This window comes from Stegodyphus dumicola, chromosome 1, assembly GCF_044657685.1.
Source record: "Stegodyphus dumicola isolate Sdum_Otavi_A_Nest chromosome 1, ASM4465768v1".
Classification (NCBI taxonomy): domain Eukaryota; kingdom Metazoa; phylum Arthropoda; class Arachnida; order Araneae; family Eresidae; genus Stegodyphus; species Stegodyphus dumicola.
The window spans coordinates 31449859-31472519 of record NC_140768.1 but is presented as its reverse complement, the minus strand read 5'-3'; the positions used below and the strand labels follow the sequence as shown (position 1 = coordinate 31472519).

The 22661-nt window shown below is 31.2% G+C and overlaps 1 protein-coding gene across 1 annotated transcript in view; it reads left to right on the top strand.

Annotated features, from left to right (window-relative positions):
* Positions 1-22661, top strand: part of LOC118192559 (neural cell adhesion molecule 2-like) — a 585775-nt gene that overhangs the window by 520423 nt on the left and 42691 nt on the right. Inside the window, exons 11-12 of the mRNA XM_085810465.1 lie at positions 8631-8734; positions 17682-17794. Coding sequence (XP_085666591.1) covers positions 8631-8734; positions 17682-17794 — 217 coding nt within the window. The remainder of the gene's footprint in view (positions 1-8630; positions 8735-17681; positions 17795-22661) is intronic.

The window sequence follows — 22661 nt, the reverse complement described above, 5'->3', positions numbered from 1 at the left end:
CATTCATGACCCGCCTCACTACTTAAACCATTTTTAATAATTGTAAAGGAAGTCATTTGTCTGCTAGTTTATTTTAAAGTTTACCTTATCTACTAGTTTCCCTAAATTAAATTTCAAAGTTTTTTTAATATCTTTTAAGGGAAGATTTCTGCTGACAAGTGAAAGGGGAAACTTTGTAGAGCTAAAGGATCAACTAGGTAAAAGACTGCTGTTCAGTGATATCAATTGCAAAAATAAATAGCGTCCTCAGGTCAAAGTACCTATATTCCTACGAAAGTACCTATATTCCTGCGAATTCCCAAAGTACCTATGGATATTTCAAAGCAAATAAATATGAAAAGTCTGCGGGGAAACCTGACACCTGCATGGTGTGCCTCTACCAAGACTATCCTTTTCATTAAAACTGATGAAATCTCTCTGAAAATTGATTCCCACTTTTTAATCTAAACTTTTTTTCAAAATAATTTCGATAATAGTAGAGGGTGTTTATAAATGAATGGTTCCGTTTTAAAAATTAAAATAAATCAATGTGTTTCTTTATATGGGCAAGCTTACAGCATAAGCAGCGGCAACTGTCTAAGTTTTTGATGCATTAAGCACAATCGTTCAATATGTGCTCTCTTGGTCACAAAACACACAACTACATGGTAATCAAATTCTTCCCATACTCGGTGTAGCATGTTCACCGCGACGATCTGCCGTGCATACTTTATCCAACCACAAACTTCCTTAAGGGACACGGGCATTGGCGGTACATAAACTCGGTATTCTAAGAAACCTCCAAAGAAAGAAATCCTATGTGTTAAAACTGGCGAACGGGATGGCTAGAGGAGATGCTTGTTGCCTGCTGTTTGCAGCACGTCCAATTCAGCGTTATTAAGGAACACGATTAAAAAGCCCTCGTATATTCTTGTGAAAATGGGGCAAAGCACCGTCCATTTGAAAAATGTAATCATCATACTCGGTGCTCAGCTAGGGTAAAAACCAGGTTTTCAACATGTGTAGAATGAGTAACCGATCACAGTTTCTTGTTTGAAGAAAAGTGGGACACCGCACAGGAAACGTGACGCTACTCTGAAACCATAGATTTAGACACCTCAAAACGTAGCACACAGAAAGTCTCTTCCTGTTGCGGCGCCATCTTCGAAACTGACGTTGCGGCTGCGCAGTAAGCATGACAAGCAAACATCAGGTAACACATGAGAAACTTGGACAGTTCTAAATGCTTGCGGTGTAGGTTTTACACGGGTAAAGTAATGGTGTCCGCAGATAACATCGCGGCAAATACATCGCGGACGAAAACGTCGCGAAGAAAACAACGCAAGGCGAAAACGTCGTGCTACAAAACATCGTGGGAGGAAACATCGCAAAGAGAAAACATCGCAGGCCTAAAACATCGTGGTACAAAACATCGTCGTCGAAAATAAAGCGGTTCAAAAACTTCGCAGTTTAAAAACATCGTCGTCGAAAATAAAGCGGTTCAAAAACTTCGCAGTTTAAAAACATTGTCGTCGAAAATATCGTGGTAAAAAATAAAGTATCTACAAATCATCGCATGACGATAACATCGCAAACATGCTTTTTTCAGGCTATAATAACATTAAATGGAAATATTGTTCTCATAAGGATTTGTGAGCGCAAGATGTAAAGAAGGATAATTTTTACTTTCACAGTTTTTTATACACTAATAAATTTTTGCTGAAAAAGTTAAATTTTTGCATTGATTAATTAAATGCAATTTATAGATTGTACTTTTCATGAAAAATTACACGTAAAAACTTTATAAAAATGATTTATTAATGGCCTTTGTTAGTTAACTATGTCGGTTTAAAATTCTATTGAGAGATTCTATTAGTGCATAAAAAATATGAAAGTAAAAATTATCCTTCTTTCCCTCTTGCGCTCACAAATCATTATAAAAATATCCATTTACAGTTATTAAAGCCTGAAAAAAGCATGTCTGCGATGTTATCGTCATGCGATGATTTGTAGATACTTTATTTTTTACCACGATATTTTCGACAACGATGTTTTTAAACTGCGAAGTTTTTAAACCGCTTTATTTTCGACGACGATGTTTTGTACCACGATGTTTTAGAACCGCGATGTTTTCCCTTTGCGATGTTTTCTTCCACGATGTTTTGTAGCACGAAGTTTTCGCCTTGCGTTGTTTTCTCCGAGACGTTTTTGTCCGCGATGTTTTTGCCGCGATGTTTTCGGCTGTAACCAAAGTAATACATCAATTTATTATTAATTTTTACCCTTAAATGTATGAATTTTTATTTTTATTTTTAAAGTCAAAAATACATTAGAATATATATCAAGTAAAATAGGAAATATACTAAATAAAAATCTAAACTAAGATTTTATTCCAATTTTTAAAAAAAAATATTATTAGCTTTTACAAAAAAATATATGATAAGCAAATGTGTAATACCAATTTTATGTACCTATACCTTATGAACATACATACCCTATAAACTTGTTCAAATAATTTTAAAACTTTGATACATCAAAATACCAGCAAACATAAAATCAATATTTCGTAAACACAAATAATATCCACACCCTACACATCACTCACAATAATGACCGTTACATCGTTAGTGGTGCCACTGCAATGAAAATTTCAAAACTATATATGTAAACAGTATGTATCCAATTGGTTTCACTATACAGTAAGCTAAAATTTGTGTTTGAGTTGATTTACATGACTAAATATGAGTATGATACCAAATAGCAACCACATGCATTTAAGTGTTACAACCGCACCATTCATTCATAGACAACCTATATATCGTTGCTTATGTATTATGAAACTAAAACCTATAGCAGAGTTGCAAATAACAGGGTCAACTGTGATGACAACCTACTCAGATTCTAGAAACGTAAAGCTAATTACTTGTATTATTTCTCCTTGATGAGCTAAGTACATATTTAAGGTAATGCTACCAAGAAAGTTACCAATTTATTGCCTTTATCTCAAGAAGAAATTGCACAATAATTGAAAAAAAAGTGTTGATTTCGCTTTATTTTCTAAAAACGAATCCTCAACATTTTTGAATAAATAGCTCAAGATAATTCTTTCTTTCTTTTTTTTTTTTTTTTCTAAACACTCTCACCTTTTCCCGTCACTTAAAATAAAGTAGAACTAAATTTTATTTTAAAATCCCTTAAACTGTATGCAAAATTTTTCGTTTGATTTATGTTTGTTAAAATAAATTTTTATTTTCACAGATCCAAACGCACTTTTGTTCAAACTAAGTTAGCAAATTTCTATTCAAATAAAACTGAAGTAAGATTTATTTTTATGCGCCAAAAATAATGAAATAAAAAAGCAAAAATTTTCTTAGATTTCTGAATCGCTATTTTGTTACAGATTTATCTGAAGTAAATAAGAATAAAGCTTGTAGGAAAATAGGCAAACAAACGTAACGTTTATAAAGATTAAGTGTTATCCAAATAACTGTGATTGAGTATATCTAGAGTTCAGATAAATAAAATTCGATTCTATTTGAATAACGCATTTCGTTTAACAGTAAGTTTAATAAAGAACTAAATTACAGTACGACCCCTTGTTACCGCTGAGCAGAAATAGGTATTTCCGTGTAGCTTTGCTAAATCCTTTTATACTTTTACAAAGGAAAATCTGATCACTTGAAGCCTTACATTCTTGCGTATGGATATAGTTTCAGTTATTGTAATAATCTTTTTTCCGGGGATTTCATTCTCATAATCCTTGAACCCTCCTAATTGACTTTTCTGAATCTTTTCGAGTATACAAATGCCCTTTCTCGTATATGGGGGCAGGATATATTTTAAATAAGATTTTAGTAAGCTATCATATATACGAAAGAGGTGGAATTACGTTTCTGGGTTTGGTGTTGGTAATCCTAATCTATTTGATATTTCTCCGAGAGAAAAGGGAGACCGGAAAATAAGCTTTCTTTCGCAATGCCTCACAGTGCTGAGTTTTTTCTTTCCTATTTAAATTAAAAGTTTTCCTCAACATCCTGTCTCTCTAATTCCGTTAAATATGCTTCGTACGTGGTATTTCTATTCCCTGAGAACAAATATGTCAAATGGTGTTATATTGCTTGATGTTCTTTTGGTAACTACAGTATGAAGGAAGATGTGCGAAATAAATAAGTGTTTTGAAGAGTCCAATTAAAATGCAAGTGTTAAATTAAAAAAAAAATAAATTAGAATAATATAACATTCTAAACACAAATATTCAATATAAACTAAGGTAACAATAAAGCGGTAAATAGTGAAGATACAACTTCTAATCATCACAGTCGATAAAACGTAATTTTGAATAGCATCGAATAAATATGTGCATTTATTTATAATGAAATATATATGCTACCGTGAAAGACCGAAATTGGAGAATGTCGACTTTCACCGGAGAATGTCAGCATTCACCAAATAAGTCGGTGAAAGATCGAATATTGCATTACATTCTGGTACATTCGGGCCCTCACCGGTGTATGTCGACAATCACAGATATGCTCTGGTGTAGGTCGAAAGGAGAGAAGTATATGTGCACGCTGTCATTGTAAAAGAAAGTGTTCCACAAATAAATACAGTTGTAAAAGCAAGGGCCTCTTGTGCAATTCAAAGTGTCATAATAGTTTAAATTGTTGCAATAAATAAGATTTGAATCATATAATTTAGTAAGTTTTTAACTTCTCTTATTTTCCTTTCTCATTTTCAGTGTACTGTGAGTTTTAAGTTCTTATGTTCTTGAGTTCTTATTTTAAGTCGATGATGCGTTTTTTTGGCAACTGAATGACGAAGAAGAAAATATAATATTCTTATTTGTTCAACATTCACCATTAGTACATGGCTAATGTCAACATTTACCGCTGTAAGTCAGAAATAAAGAGTATTTGGAAAATATTTCGGACATGCACCAAGCGACTATGTGAAAGTCGACATACACAGGTGAAAGTCTACATTTTCCAGATTCAGTGTTTCACCGTAACATATGTTTATGTATATTATAGTTGAATATGTATGTATTATTATTAAATACATAAATTGAATATGTATGTATTATTTGAATGCCTTGGAATAATTTTCTTTAAAAGAATTTAATTTTTCAGCATAGTAAATTTAATCGTAAAACATTAAATTAGGTAAAAAATTATGAACTCGTTGAAAGATATTGAACTATAGTTTATCAAAACAGATTTTAAGATTGAATTACTCAATGGTAATTATTTATTACTTCAAAATGTATTACTGAATTTATTATCAGAACTATTTTTTACTTTTCCATTCTACTTCGCCTTTCTTCAAAATCATAATTGCATCTGGCATACTTACGAATTTGACAAGAATATTTTTTTTAGTAATTGTGAGGATATCTTAAGGAACAGACCGTAGAGGAGGTCGATTGCATTGAAATTCACTTCACATATTCAATAACTTTAACCTTCTAAAGGCGGAAATCATTTATTCGCTTTTGCTAATAGAAAAGGCAAAAGAACTAGAATTTTCAAATAGTGCAAAAGTTTAGTAAAAAAATTTTGCCATATATTTGAAAGCTTCAAAAAGCAGTTTATAGAATATCATTCTTACCAATCTCTCAACATGAAGAATTCGATCAAAAGAAGAAATGTTCTTGTTACGTAATTCCAGATGAACATTCAGTGTAGGATAGCTATGTATTCTTACATAACAACCCTAAAGTAAGGGTTTTTCATTCACTTCTGTTAAACATTTTTTGTTAAGAGGCATATTTTCTGGACTTTCCTTACATTTTTTGTGAAAACTAGGGTATCTCAACCAATCTTAAACAGTAGTTCAGCCTGCATCATCGAATTAAAGCCCCGTTCGCATGCAACGCTCCTTCGCACAGCTGCCGTTAGGGGATAAAAAGGAGGCATGAAAGAGTTTTGTCTTTAAGACCCGTTCAGAAGACCACCGTCTTCCTTCCCCTTTACACCTAAGCCTCTGTGAACAATCACGTCTCCGAATTGGCAGATTTCTAATACTGTTTACACATTTTTAACGCTGTTTACTGTTGTTAATTTTGTAATCTGTACTTTCGCAACTGGTACCTGAAATTTCGTAATGGCTCCTGAAAAATATATGCTTTTTAATTATTAATATTATTATTTTATAAGCTGTTATTTAGTTTACTCTTGGTGCTTGTCACTATGGTTAAAAGATGGTCATGGATTTTTAAACTGCTTCCCAATAAGATATAGAGCTCAAACTTTGTACATGAAACACTGCTTGTGGATGTGGTGCAACGTTTTTGATTTTTAGAGGATTAGATTTTTTTTTTCAAATTTAAAGTTGAAACGACGTTCTGCAAATATTAACAAATAAACTGAGAATTTCAGAAAATTACAGTTTGCACCATAACACACTGTGGAGGGAAAAAATAAATGAAAGTTTTAGGGTAATTTTTTTTAAAAATATTTTGGGACAACTTTTGAAAATCGTTCATATTTTTAGACTTTTTGACGCATATTAGTTTTAAAATTTCATATCTAAAAATATATCGGCTACAAACTTCCGTCGTTTTCACAGCTTATAAAACAAACTTTTCGCATTTAAAAAAATGATAAAGGAAATTAATTGGAAGATTTTTTTTTACTTTTTTGAAAGATATGCAATGACGCAGAATGGGAAATATTGGTTCTTCTTGGGCATCAATTCGAAACATCGGTTTCATAGTAATAATCTCATTATACTACACTATTTTTATGACATTATTTATGCTATATAAGTTGTTATTGTTTCCAGTTGTTACTTCAGCGCGAGATTGGAGATATTTCTGAGTTAACTTTCTCTTAAGATGCATTTTGCATTCCGTTGTGTTTAACGTTCTTATTAGATTGAAGCATAACTACTGATTATACTTAGTGATATTCTAAACACTTGTACGAGTATTTCTGTGGAAAATTCCAGAATTTTGAAGTGTTTATATTCATAAAATAAATTTAATTAAGCTATCATCGGATTTGAGTGCAATGACAATCATTTACGAACTATTATCAATCTATTACAAACCCGTACGCACGCAATAATATTATAATTAATTGATGTATTAAAATTGTTTTGAACGTCTTTTACAAAACAAAAACAGGTAAAGAAAAATTCTGCTTGCGTTTTCTGAGTTTTTGCAATTTTTCTGGACACATAAGGTTTTAATAAAAGGTTTGTAATTTATGTTTATATTTATCAATTGAATAAATAGCACTAGGTTTGATTTATATACATATGTGTGTATTGAAATTCAGTAATACAATTTTAAAGATTTGAAATGATTAAATGTCTATTTAGACAGTTAAGAAACCTTTTGCATTTTTTTTTTCAATATATCCTTTTACTTAAAGTCCTAAAACATATACAGGTATGGACTAAATTTTTTATTATGTTTACTGCTTACTTAAAATTATATACTTTATAGAAACAAGAATGAGTTTTGCAAAATACTGAAAGAAAAAATTATTTGAAATAAAAATGTGACTGAGATCATATTTGTTTTAAAGATTTTAGATAAAAGGTTTTTTTTTTTTTTTTTTTTTTCAAATCAGAAACTAATGCATTAATTGCAAAATCATTCCTTGAAGTTACTAAGAACTTCAAGGAATTTGTTCTAATAAATACAATAAAAAATTGGGGGGGGGGAGACATTGAAAATTGTAGGAGAAGAAAGACATTTTAATTGTAAAAGTTTTCTTCAAAAATTTAAATTAAAAAAATACTAGCAAAAACTTTTTTTCAGCTTAAAATTATTTTGTCTCACCAAACTATTTAATAATATTCATAAAAAGTAGATGAAAATGCTTAAATTAAAAAAAAAAAAAAAAAAAAAAGGTACCGAGTCCCTTGTTGCGTTGAAGCCGATATGCACTTGTCTTAACTTTAGTTTTAATTTGAACGATATTTCTGGAATACCTAGCATCAGATAACCTTGTCTGTATTTGTCTATAATTTCTGTATCTTGTACAGTTCTATCTAATTTTTGGGGGCATGCTATCACATCCCCAGACATCTATCAGCGCGACTGTTTCGCTGACAGTCCAGCAAGCAGTAACTAAAATTATGTGAACCGCGCAGTATAGTATGGAAAACCTCCCTATTTGCCCTGCTCCCGAGAGGTAAGGAACATTCAACCAAGTTTTACCTCCAATTCGGCGAGGCAGTTAATGCTTGTCCCCCGTGAACGGGACACGTTGGAAGAACCGGTTTTCGCTACCGGTCGAATCTGCTGTTGTGAACGCAACATCTAATGAAAATATAAAACGCATCATATTAGGGATTTGCATATAATCTATTTTGCGTATAGTCAACCTTATAGCCAACTTTTGTGTAACTATGGTGACTTGAGTGATGATTTAACATTCAGAGGATTATGGAAACTTAAACACGATCTTTAAAAACGTTAAGCTAACAGGAAGACTTAAAGTGATACATGAAATAAAAATAAACATTATTTTGATGGACAAGATCTTTCATTAATGTTTCGATATCAAAATAACTATACTATTTTATACATATGTTTAATTTCATGAATATAAATTTTTCTCATTGAGTTGCGAATAGGTTTCCATTTGGTTTCTTATAATAAACTAAATTAATACTTTTATTTACTTCCTATTCTTCAGGTCGCAGACGCCTTTAAAGAAAGATACTGACGACATGCCAGATGGTGAAGAAAAAGGACCGGATATTATACCAGCAAATATAATCAATCGAGCTTATTATACAGGTAAGAACTGCTAAAACAGGTAAAACTTAATAAAAATAGTTTATATTTACTTCAGCTTGCATAAAATTTGTAAATTCAAAAATTCTTAAAAAAACGTAAGTAGAAATTTGTGTTGCATTTCATATAAATTATTTTTATTACTTTGTTTAAATGAAATGGTAATAATGAGTGTAAATCTTTTTTCATGAGTATATGAAACACAGAACGACTATATGCAACAATGTGAAAAATTAAAAAACCTTCGCTAACATCCATGCTTAAAATACCGAAGCGCCCGTTCCCGTCCATTACCCGCCCCATCGTTTCTTCCCCTCCCAGTCCATTAACTAACGCACAAGGGCGTGTAAGGATTTCAAATGATATCCTTTCTACTTCCTAAGAAAGAAGCTTCCATTAGCCTTTTAGGGCAGGCTGCCTGCAATAAACCGATGCAATGCATTTTTGGAAACTGCACCTGCTACTACATCCTTTGGGGAAAAATGAAAACAACATCCCAGTCTCGACCGTTTCGGGCGGTTGTGGTCGTTTGAATGAAGGGACGTTTCGGGCATTTTGGCTCTTAAAGGATTAATGATTGCATTTATTTAGCTGGGTTATTCTTCCTAATCCCGAAGGGGACATGTATTTCGTTTAAGGGCATTCTCCATCCATAGAAACGTATTTCCATAAATGTCAATAAAGCTTGTTCTCATTTGTTGGTAAAGTCATATGACTAATTTTTGGTCATTCGTTGATGAATTTGGGATTTCAAAGACGTTTTGAGGCAGCACACCATCAAAATTCGAAGCAAGTAATTGTTACACATTGCGCTATTTCACCTCATATTTTCTCTTTGTGTGATGTATGAATCCATTTCTCTTACATAGCATCTAGAACGATCAAGGCTACGTCTTGAAAAGAATGGCTACTTTTATATCTTTGTTACAGAATATTTAAAGATGAGTTATCATTTGAATAAAACATATTTTCATCAATATGTTTTCATTTGAACAAACTAAATAAATGCGTTGAAAAAATTATATTTAATATGAAAAATTTTTGATGATGCATGTATATTATTCTAATTATTTTGCAAAAGTTTTATATCTGAAATATTTCAAATTTTTAAAAGAAAGAGCTCTAGGAAAATGAATGGTTATGCAACACAAAAGCGGCATTGTATTTATTGAAGAAATGCACAGGAGTTTTGGAAATGCACATTAGTATAACATTAGTATTATTCAATCAGGTTACTGGGACATATTTTACAACTAAGTAAACACAACTGTTTACAGTTTATATTACTTTACATATCTTTTAGATATTAAAACAATTTTGGTCTTTATGTCTAAATATTACTATTTTCAAATAGACGTTTATTATCTTACAGAGGGATATCCCAAAGCAAATGTTACTGTTATTATTTTTTCATCTTAAAATTAGCAAAGGAAATGTGTCTTGATGACTGTTATAATTTATTATTTGCAGCATTGCTTGTTTGCATACTGTCTTCTAAAAGAACTCGGCGTTTGATAAAAATATTTGATGGGAAGGCAGAAGCAGTGAAGTACATCGAAAACACGCTTTGGCCAACCTGTGTGTGTGTGTGTATTATGGCAAAGCCTCGAGGGCTATCTGCCTAAGAGAAGGGATGTCTTCGTGGAAGACTTTCTAAGGGAAACTGGCTCGTATACACGTTACACATGGGGAAAACCACGAAAACACCCATGCAGCCAGCCCGTTCGCGGGATTCGAACCTCGGACCGAACTACCAGTGTTCAGCGACTTTACCGCTCGGCCGCTGGTGAGCCCCTTGGCCAACCTGCAAATTTGGCTTCTGAATGTCTTCTATCATCTTGATAAGACGAATACTAACGAGATAGTATATAAGTTTTTTTTTTTTTTTTTTTTTTTTTTTTTTTTACCCCAAATATTAATACTTCATTTCTATTTACGCAATTGGCCAACCGACTGCACGATCATTGCTCTGAATTTGGTGCCGAATTAGTTGCTGAGCGTTTTGCTGTCACTTTCGTCAATGAGCTATTCCAAAAAATAGTTCGCATTTTACACTGAACCAATTAGTGCACTAAGAGATTTAAATAGTATTTCTTTAATTTTAATCATCCAAATTCAAAATTTAATCATCCATGAATATTATATGTTCTTGCTCAATTCCCGAATATTTAGATATAAAGAAAGCTAATTACATAATAGCAAAGTGCGCAATCATTTTGTCGAATAGGCAGGTCTCATGCAAACATGTTAGAGTGGTCATCAGGTGAAGAATCCTAAATAAATGGCAATTACTCTGAAATAATTTCAGCTTCTGAATACATTGAGAATCGTCAAACCTAAAGTATATACTGGGAGTCTACTAGAAACCAGAAATTTTGTTAACTCGTCTTAGAATTGGTCACACTGCAGTCACAAACAATTACCATTAGAAAGCCGAGAGTGAAGCTGTGTATTCAAATTATAACAGTGTGCTGTCCGCGAGCCACTTTGAAATTAAATGTCAGTATTTTAACAGACTCGAATGAAGTATTTTAGATACTAACAATTTAACTATATAATCAGGAAAGAGTTAATACAAATGTATTTTAGTACCTGAAAAAGACAGGTTTTTATTGTTTAACTTAATTTTTTTAAAATTGTTTCTTAGTATTTTAATATTATGTATTTTGATGTGTCGCATGTTTTTATTAATTTTTGCCCCTTTACACGTCTGAAATCATGATCCGAGTTTTATATAATTGTTCATCTTTGCATTCAGCTTTTTATCACTTCTTTCCATTTTAAAGGCGTGCTGTTCTTTTAAACTTGTGTTTAACTATAACGTATGCTTGTACTTAATTTGCATTTTTAAGCAAATGAAATGTGTTTAAGGCAAGTAACTTTCCTTTTTTTTTGGTGCCAGAAATTTTATAACCCCCAGCACGCACAGTTAATTTGGTTATTATATCTTCATGTCCTAAAAATAGCAACGTGGTTATAATTAATATTAATACATACCCGTCTATTTGCCTTAACACGGCAACATATATGAGGCCAATGTTAATTTCCTGATCTTCACAATTTTTATTAATGATTTGTGTATGTCTTTCATATACTTGTTCATGTGCAAACTTGAGCACACATACAAAAATAAAAATTACTATACTGTCTGTCAGTGTTAAAATTGAGATTTTTTAACTAGTACTATTATCTGATCGCACCATTCCCTGGAGAGGAAAAATTTCAGATAATTTCTAGTCTTTACACTAGATCTTCTTCTTTTGATGTCTGCATTCCCTCATAAAAACTTGCAAACTGTAATATATGAAGTTCTAGTCTGATAGCAGTGTAAGACAAAAGCTTTTCATTGAGAAAAAGTATAGCTGCTATATAACATAATATAGCTGCTTTCTGAAATAGTAATCAGAAAGTTTATGTTGCCAAAAATATTTTAATAATTTAATCCGCTTTGTGACAAAATATTTCGTCATGTTTCCACCTTGCGCGCACAGTTTAAAACGTTCTGTTGCATAATTTAATTCTATATTTAATATATAACATTTATAACATTTGGAAACTACTGTGAACCTAAAATTCTAAAAATTTTATGTTAAATTTTTATTTTATTTTGAGTTTATAAAATGTATTTTGTTAAAAAAATCTGTAATGTTTTCCTCCATAAATTTTTTCAATATTAAAATATTCATCAGATTTTTGGTTCAGTTAGAAAATGGTGCCCATATAAAGAATTCCATCCAATTTCAAGGATGTACCATTAGCCATTTTTAAAATATCATGCGCGCAAGGTGGAAACATGGCGAAATATTTTGTCACAAAGAAGATTAAATTACAAAAATATTTGTGGCAACACAAACCTTCTGGTTACTAGTTTCAAAAGCAGCAAAATTACGTAGTCAGCTGTAAAAGGTTGGAAGTAATTGCTTTTAAAATAAATAAAATATCCCAATTCTTGCAACAGTTGCATATTCGAAGATCATAAGGGGTTTAAGGTGTATGAGCTCCCTTAAAAATCTAAAGTCTGTCTTTTGCATTATCTACGCCAGTGACCATTTCGCTCACTTTAACGGAAATTAAGATGATTTATTCCATATTCTGTCAGTTATGTGCTTAAATATTTCTTTAATCGGAGAGATTTGATATCAAATATTCCCAGTTCAGAATTTTTACTGTCCACGAACTCTATGAAAAATTATATGTTAGTTTACAGAGCCATTCCGTCTCAAATATTTGATTTTACCTTAAAAAACTTATTTAAAAAAATAAGGTATCTTAAAAAGGTAACTTGAGAGCTTTAAAAATTAGTAAAATGTATTCTCTACATTTTTTAACATTTCTGAGAAATATTTCTGCTTTCGAAAATTAGGAATTAAAACATACTGGTTTCCAACAGCGATTTATAGAAATGCTAAACTTATATATTTAATATTTAACTATATTTATTTTTACACTACACTATTACCGCTTTTTATTTCAGATGAAAATGTTTTAAGTCATATAATTTTGTCAACTGTTTTCTCAGTTAACATAGATTATATTTAATTATAAGTCATCTTTTTTCAATCAAAGTTTCTAGAAAACATTATTTCTCTGTCCTGATGCACGATTCAGGGATCATAAATTTCATTAGCTTTAATGATGTGGAACAAATACATGTTTGCGACGAATATTTTTGCCGGCTGAAAATGTTTCCCAGTGTGTGCTGCTATTCTTTTTATATGTAACCTCAACTGAAAAAAGTCTTGAGCTTGCTTACAATGACGTGCAAATAATAGTAATTTATAATCTATAAAGTAGAGGACGTGACAAAAGAAGTTAAGAATTACATAATTAAAGACAGAATAACACGCCGAACAAATTTATTCTCTCATCAATAAAATTCGAGTTCCATACTCAAGGACCCCATTCCGGATATGAATTCCTGGGGTATTTATAGAATTCCTTGCCAGTGTGGTTTAATTTACATTGACCAAACTAAGAAAGCCTTAAAATGTCGCGTCAAGGAACATGAGACATATGTTAGAAAAAAGGAAACACAGAAGTCTTCTGTTGCTCAATATTGTTGGTCCGAAAATACAACTTTCAATTTTTCTGCTGCCAAAATTATTCAAAAAACATCTTCCATTGGAGAACTGGATTTTCTAGAGGCATTTCACATTCAAAAAAATCTTTCTGTTCTATTTAACGATCCTAATTCCAATCCATCTTCGCCTTCGGCCTTTAAAGAATTATGTTTTAGTTCTGGTCCCATCAACAGATGACACCACTTGCTTATTCTTGTCCAGGCTTTCTTATCTGATCTAATCATTATTTCCTATCTTGTTCATTTACGGTTTTGCAGCTGAGGATGGTGGTTCGGTAAAACCATCGAAACTAGTTCTGTGAAAATTTTGAAAATATAACGCTGATTTTTGTTGTTTCCCTTCTGAATTAAGGATTACATTTTAAATTTATTTTGTGGGAAAATATTTAAGAAATCTGTTAAAGTATCATAAATTTGAGAAATATTCGCTAATTAATTAATATCAATTCTTCGGCTATTATTAACAAATCTAGCTCAAATGATGAAGAAAATAACGAGAAAAGCTGCTGCTTTTTATTTGAGGACAACGCTTAAATAAACATAAATAAATACGATAAAGGGTAGACAATAAATTCACAAAATTAAACGAAATCCAAGGCTTAGTTATCATCTGACACGCTTAAGATACATTTTTTTTTTTTTTTTTTTTTTTATAAAACTGAAGGAAGAATGTTTGTTAAGCCGTAGCATAAGCTTTCACACCATAAAAACTATAATAAATGATAGGGTTTTACAAATTGACATAATATGCGTAGCAGCTGACAAGAGACTTAACGCCATGAGTTCTACCGGTCGTAAATAATAAATAGAAAAATCGATACACTAAAGAGACTTTAAAACAGCTTGCTGAATCAACTGGCGGGGAGCATATGTACTCAAAAAATACACATTATTTTAAACCTGTGCTTTTTAAAACTATATTAAACTATTCATATAGAAACGTGTAATATAATTATTCCCATTATTGATTCTATTTTAAATGAATTTATGATTTGAAAGAAAACACTAAAATGAGCTTATGTTTTCAGCTTAGTCTGTTATTAAAAATAAAGGTGTTTTTCTAGCGGATTGTTCAAATGGTTTTCTTGTCAAAATATAGAGAAATAACACTGCGTTTAAATTTTAGTTTTAAATCTGCATAAAACAAAATTTTAGTTTCTAGTATTGCAGTTGAAGGACAATTTAGATGTTTGCTCTGTAACAATATGAAAAAGATACTTTATAATTTTATACTGCATCTTAGTACTGCAACCATTTGTAATTTTGTGCTGCATCCATTTATAATTTTGTACTTCATCCATTTATAATTTAGTACTTCACCATTTATAATTTTGTACTTGACCATTTATAATTTTGTACTGCATTAATTTATAATTTTGTACCGTACATTTGTTAACTACAGAAGTGAAGATTAAAAATAACATTTTAACCCGGCGGAAGGCGCACCAAGAAAAGTTACTAGAACGGGCGCGTGGGGTATCACATACCCCAATATTTAAAATACAATAAAAATAGTATTATTTAATTTTAAATTTTTTTTTTTTTTGTTCTCGTGTATTATAAATAAGTGAATAATAATTGGGTTTCAAAAAATTAATTTCCGAAATAATCTTAGAGTTAAAATTAAGATAAATGAAAATAATAAACACCATGCCTCTAAGTTTCATTGCATCTCTAATACACCATGCTTTTTTTATTTCTTCACACTTTGAACGAAATACATTCATGTGTTCTTGGCACAGAATGTTTTCACATTTTAAACATTGCATTCACGTTTTTCTGTCCTTGGCGCGAGGGCAAAAAATTTAACACATCTTTCATACGTAGTTGTTTCTAATTTCATGTATTCGTTTTAATTCTTCATCGAAACTTCTGCTTTTGTTTTGCATGCAGTACGTCAATTTCTTGGAAAAGTATTAATCTCTGATCTTTGTTCAATACTTTTTTTCATTAATTGTAATGTTAAGTCTTTCAAAAACAGACTTCTGTTTCTTGTTGGTGGATTAGCAGTTGAATGTAATATAATTCAAGCATTTATTACAGCAACATTCAGTGCAGGAAGGAAAATTACCATTGGCCACATTCTCGTTATTCTGGCAATTGAATAATTGGCTGACATTTCATCCTCCATATCCACTGCTCCTTTAGTCATATTATTAAAACATATAATTCCTAACGTTTTATTTTCTCCAATAGTATCATCTATATTTCGATCGTTATATAACGTTATAATGTTATAATGATCGTTATATAAAGCATAAGAACAGTTTTTCCTTTTTTAGGAACATCAGGAATTAATGTTTTATCTTTTTCGAAACCAAAACAGCGTAGAAAATATTCTTAGTTTCATCTTCAGTTTCCGAAATGCAGTCTTCATCGCTTTCAAATATTTCTAATAAATCTCGCATGCGTTGCATCTCCAGTTCATATGGACTCATTCTTTTTACCATAATGCAGTTAGAAATTTTTAAGAATTTAATGTCAAGTACTTTAAAATCACTTGCGAGTAAAAATATTTATTGTTACACTCTAGATGTTCACTTTTATGTTCTTTTATGTTCAGCATTTTAAAATAACTATCCTCTTTTGCATAATCATGATATTAACCAAACAGGGAGAAACGAAATTAAGATTTGTTTCACTACCATAATTATAATCTGAAATATGAAGTCTATATTGTTATAGTGTTGTAACAGAACAGTTTCTAAGCTCAAATTTAAATCTGTGATATTTATTTTTGAAACCTAAAAATCTGAATATTGCTTTATAACAGAAATATATTTGTGTGATAAGTTTTAATTGATTTAATACATCATTTTATCATACACTAAAGCTTTCTTAGTTTAATATTTTTTTCAGTCCCTTCCATAACATTCATGATCTTGTATTGTGCTGCTTTTATATTTTGTTCAGAAATTTCCCATGTGATATATAATGAAAAAAAAAAAAAAAAAAAAAAACAAGTAAATTACTCTAAATATAATGAAGAATAATTTAATAAAATCTTTCAAAAAGGTGCTGTAGTTACCTAGAACAAAATTATAAGATTAAAATACTCAGTTTAATTAGTTACAATGCAGAAATACCTCTTACATTAGGTAAATTGTTATAAAATTAGTTACAGTGTAGAGAAATAGTATTTCATAATTAATTAAATGAGAAATATTCATTATTTAATTAACGAAATAAGACTTAAACATAATATTTGTTTGAATAATTAAATTAAAAGCAAAGGTTATTATTAAAATATAAAACAGCAATAATGAAAATAATATCTTTTAAATACCAAGATGCATTCTTTCACGAAGACAAATAATTTTACGTTACAGAACTTAAAGGATTTTCTATCTTTAATATCCGTGAAAAGGAAATTTCTTTTATCTTTCCATTATCGCAAAATATTAGCAGCTGTTAAGAGCAGTAAATTTTTGTACTTAACAGTTGTGTAAATTATATGTGTATTAAAAGATAACTAAAGATTATTAATTAGGTATATTACAATTATATTCGCTTTATTCTGAAATAAAGTTGCGCTTTAGAAGCCTTTAAGCCGTTAGTAAACTTGATTTGCTTCTTTAAACTGTAGCTTGATTTATATTATATATAAGCTACTTGATGCTTTATCGCATTTTAAATCGTAAAGTGTCTTCAGAGCGAAGATATACTTGCAAATTAGACTCATGTTCATTAAAGAAACACCATTTAGCTTAATAGGTTTAGTAATGTAAAAGTAAGTTTATCTTTTCTAATTTGTTCCAGATTCAAACATACTTCTTTTTGACTGTAATTTGTTACCAATCCAGTATATGTAAAATTTAATGTTGTTCATTTCTTTAATGTGAAATTTTATGTGCCATTTTTATTTTGTAGAAGATCCAAAGGAAAGCTCACCATCGGGAAGCGCCATCACCAGTAGAAGGTGGCCAGAATCCCCTCCACATGAAACTTTAGAAACATCATTAACCACTTCTACGTATCGAAAGGTAAGCTCAACTTTGCTATCAATTATCTAATCTATTGTTGCATGTTCGTTAGATTAAATTCACAGAAACCGATGATAGCTTGATAAAATTAGTTTTACCAAAAGGAACACTTCAGAATCCTGGAACTTTCAACAAAAAATAATCGAACAACTCTTCATGATATCACAATCAGAAAATCATTAAATAACCAGCACAGTCAGTGAATACACTTCAAACTACTAAGAACTTTAAACACCACACAATGCAAAGCGCATCTAATGGGCGATGCTGTCTCGGATATCTCAAAACTCCAACTTCAGCTCTGAGCTAACAACTAAAAGCTACTGATGCCTTCTGCGGTCTTATTCAGTTTTCCTCCAGCCGCAAAGAAATCTGTGGTTTTTCTGCTTTTTGAAATTACTGGAAGGCATAGGAAGCCCGAATGTGGTTACAGCTAACACAGGAATCAATTTGAGTTATTTAATTACAACATCTATTGCAGTTATAGAGGAACCAGACAAAAGCGTCGCCGAATTTAGAGAATTTTGGCGATTTTTCGCCAAATTTGGCGTCAAATTAAAAACTAAAACAGCTTGGCGATATCTCGCCAAACTAGTGAAACAGCTATTTACTCAATGTTAAATAGACTTGCCCCTGTATTCTTATTTTTTTGGTAGATCATTGTTTTCCTCAACCTTTCAGATTACTTTACACAGAAAAATACAACATTTCACAGATAATTTCACTAAATTATCTATCTATATACAAAATTCGTAGCGCTATTATAGACTAATGACGTACATTTTTTTTTTTGGGGGGGGGTTATTCAGTTTACTTAGGAATGGCTGCTAGAAATTTTAATGATAAGACCACAATATTATATTTGGTAACTTACTCGCTGATTAATTTTAATTAAATTACCAATTAAAGCTCAAAATGCATTCAATAAATATTTAAAAGTTTAGTAACGTCAGCATTTATGAGTATGATGTTCAAATAATTAACAGATGAACAAGCTACTAAAGTTGACAATTCAAGAATTTATAAAAAATTAAAAGATGCGAATGAGCATTTGTTTGAAATTATATTAATTTATTATGGAGCACAAAGCGCTGCTTTCGATATACAGAAAAATGCTCTGACAAAAACAAACAAATTTAAACTAGCTACTTGACAATCCACACAGCGGCTCGAAACATCATTCAATTCGTTAAACCTAACTCACTCATTATATTTAGGAAATTTCATTTCAAACATTACGAGAACTGACGTTATTTTCTCAGAAATGTTTGGATAAATAAGCGATATCAAACTGGAATAGGAAAAAAAAGCACAATTTGCTTTGCATATTCGAGAGTGGATGCTTGTGAATAGAGAAATTATTTATCTACTGCTCGGTTTTCAAATATCTATAGCTTTCATATTTGCACAAAGTACTACCTTTATTTCTTTGTTGGGCAGTCTTAGGAAAAGAATTTAAAAAAAATCACGGCTAAATAAAGTGAATGACTTAGAGTTAATAGTTACTAATGAAATCAAAACGAATACGATAATATGCCGATTTAAAAATGTAAAAAAATGATGACTTGAAAAATATCTGAAAGTTTCAGATTTTAAATTACGTCCAAAGGGGCGCGTTTTTTTAACGTTTCGTGTGTTACCTTTATTTATTAAATATCATGTTTACTCACTTAAGCCATAGAATTGAGTTCAAGAGCAATATCGCAAAATAAATTTAAAATAAGCATATCTTTAGAATTTTCGATGCAGTCTCACGCGCTGGAGACAAAAATGTTTTTCCCGTACAGTGTTGCCATTGCTCTCTTTGAAACCCTTGAGTTTGTTAATCAAAAATTCGTTAAAGGTTTACAAAACATAAAATCAATAATAAAACAAATTCCAAATTTCATATTTGAGCTTCCAGATGCGCATATTCGCAGAAGGCTAGAGCTATTATTCAAAATTTAGTAACTCTAGGTACCGTTGTTTTATCACAATGCGAGAAACATACCTACAGTTATGCAGATTCTTCATTATTTAATATATTTAAATATAATACAGGGCGATGATATTTGGTGGCAACAATTTAAAAAGTGAAATAACGCTTGTAGTTAATCGACGCATAATGCCAAAACAAAGTTAATAGTCCTTCTGGGGAAATAGTTCCTTTGGATTAATAAATTAAAAAAAAAAACTGCATACAGTACTCATACCGGAATATAGAAAATTCCGTTTGGCACATAATTTAATTGCATATGTAATCGAATATTCCATTTCTCATCAGTTCTGTTCATTCGTTTCTAAGACTCTGTTCAGACCGGTGGTATAAATGTCATAACTGCTTTAAGTCGAGCTTCATTGCTAGGTAACCAGACCTTGCTACGTCACAAAAACTGGTTTAGGAGTTTTTCGCATAAAGTTTAAAGTTTTCAATCTTATACAGACTTTGTATAAGATTCGACCATTCAGAGCGAACGCGGAAAACCTGTTCAGCAGGAAAGAGTTTGGAAAAGCTGCAGACGCATCCACACATGCGCAAATTTAGTTTATCTTATTAGTTACGGCTTAGACTCTGTCTCGCAGGTGGGAGTGGAACTCCCGTTTTTTATGTCTTATGACTAAGCATCTGGGAAAAGCAAAGGAATAATAGAATTAACCAATGCAAGAGAGTTTTCGTTATATTAACGTAGTTTCCTTCCCTTCAGCAAATATTTCAATTTATCAGTAAAACGAATAATTAAAATTAATACCTCTTGCATGTATATTATAAAGTTAATCATCGTCAGTCAAAAAATATTAATTTTTTTAATTAAAATATTATATTCTTAAATTTCCTGCAAAAACAGCTTGAAATCAAGCATATTTTTTAATTAATATGTTATTTTAAAATTATTGAAAGCATAAATTTCACGATGGTGGTAATAGGACGAAAATTATGCTCTCTTTCACTTTAAACCTTTAAAACCTATATAAAGTCTACCATTTGAAAGTTGAAAGTAATGTATAATTTAAGAGTGAACTTTATTAGTTCAGATATTAAAACATACATTATGACAGATTCATATATAATGGCACAGACAGATACGAAAATAGTATAAGAGTAGGAGTAAGTATTAAACAAATGTCAGAGCGTAATATTGGATAAACAGGTTCTAAATATTTATCCAAATTTTAGAATCTGCATTTAAGTACACAACAAAGATTTCTCTAGTAAATAAATGTGCAAATAACAATGGCTTGTTCACTGGCAAACTATCCTTTCAAGTAAATAATATTTAGCACGTGCAAAGAAGAAATGATAAATGTCATTGCTTAAAATAAATGATACATGATAAATGTCCCCACTTTATTAATACATTTTCAGAGTAGGTGGAAATCCACAAAACGTAATGAATTTCGCAAAGCTTACGAACAATTTGATTTCTTTAGTAGTTGGTATTATGATTTAAGCCATTACTACGCAAGTAAGTTATGTTAAATATAAAACCTGCAAAAGAGGGAAATTTGCGGTTGTAAATCAATCTAAACCTTAGAAATGTATGTATACATGCTTCTTATTTGACATTTACCTCTTTTTGAATTATATAGTAATTTTATTAAAAAATAAAATTAAGTCTATTATTTTTCTTCTTCAGAATTTGGATTTTTGAAGTAAGATTCGCACTATCTTTGAAATTTGAGTTAGCTGCATAAGCACGATAAAGTGCTTATTTTTGAGGTGAATATAAATTACAATATTCTGCATCAAGTTGAAATAAGTACTCTCTGTTCAGTCGGTGTGGTTTCACCGATGGCTGAAAGATAAAGTATCTGAACACTGGTAATTTGATCTGTGTTCAAATCTGGACAAGCGGGATGACGTTATGAGCATTCCAGTGGTTCTCTTATGTATAACATAATTTGAGGAAGTTTTCATTCCAAAGTCACCCACGAAGGCTTCTCTTCCCTTAGGCAGATAGCCTTCGCTTGCTTTGCATTAATCACGTAAAATAATCATAATTTTTTTTTTCATTTGCTTTAGGCGCTAAATATTTTTGAAACTTAACAGGTTGACAATTTAAATAGGCAGATTATTCGAATATGACAAAGCAGATATATCTGCTTAAGGGGAGGGACACCTTCTAAGCAAAACATTTTAAACGGATATTTTTCTAAAGCAAACCGCCGCGTATTCACGCTGCACATGCGGAAAAAACAAGCACGCCAGCCATGCACCACAATCACTTGCATGGATTTGAACCCGGCTGCAACTATTAGTATTCAGCGGTCCTAACCACTCGGGTACAAATGGAGCGAGGTTTAACATGGCTGTTTTGTGACTGTTCCTGAAAAATACTACTAATGAGCAACCTAAAATATGGTTTTAATTTATTTTTTGACATTTTAAATATTTTATTAAAATAACTACAAATTTCTGAACCAGATCTACCTTTCAAAAGAGATTCCTCTAGTTCATAGGTATTTGAAAATGTACTGTAATTATGATTTAACTGATTCACAGCGAAGTCGCCCGAAACGCCCGAGCAATCAGGCTTCCCGAATGCCTGCATCTATTTTATACCTAATGCTGTACCTCATCAGGTTAGTGCATGCCAATCATTCTTTTGAAGCGACTAAAAGTAGCTCTGTTATTTGAATGCACCTTTCCTCTCCTTTGTTTAGCGTCAATGTTTAGCTATTAATATTCGCACTTGCTACCCTGTCTTAATGATAAACTGCATGCAGTGGGTGAAACCGCACCAAGATCCCCAGAAAGAAGTAATCACTCCACATATGTAGGTTATTGTTAACACTGTAGCATTCTACATGGCATAGGGGAAGAAAATCCATTCCAACAAAAATTCCTATATACGGGGGTTTCAGATGTTCCAGAGAAATAGATTTTGGC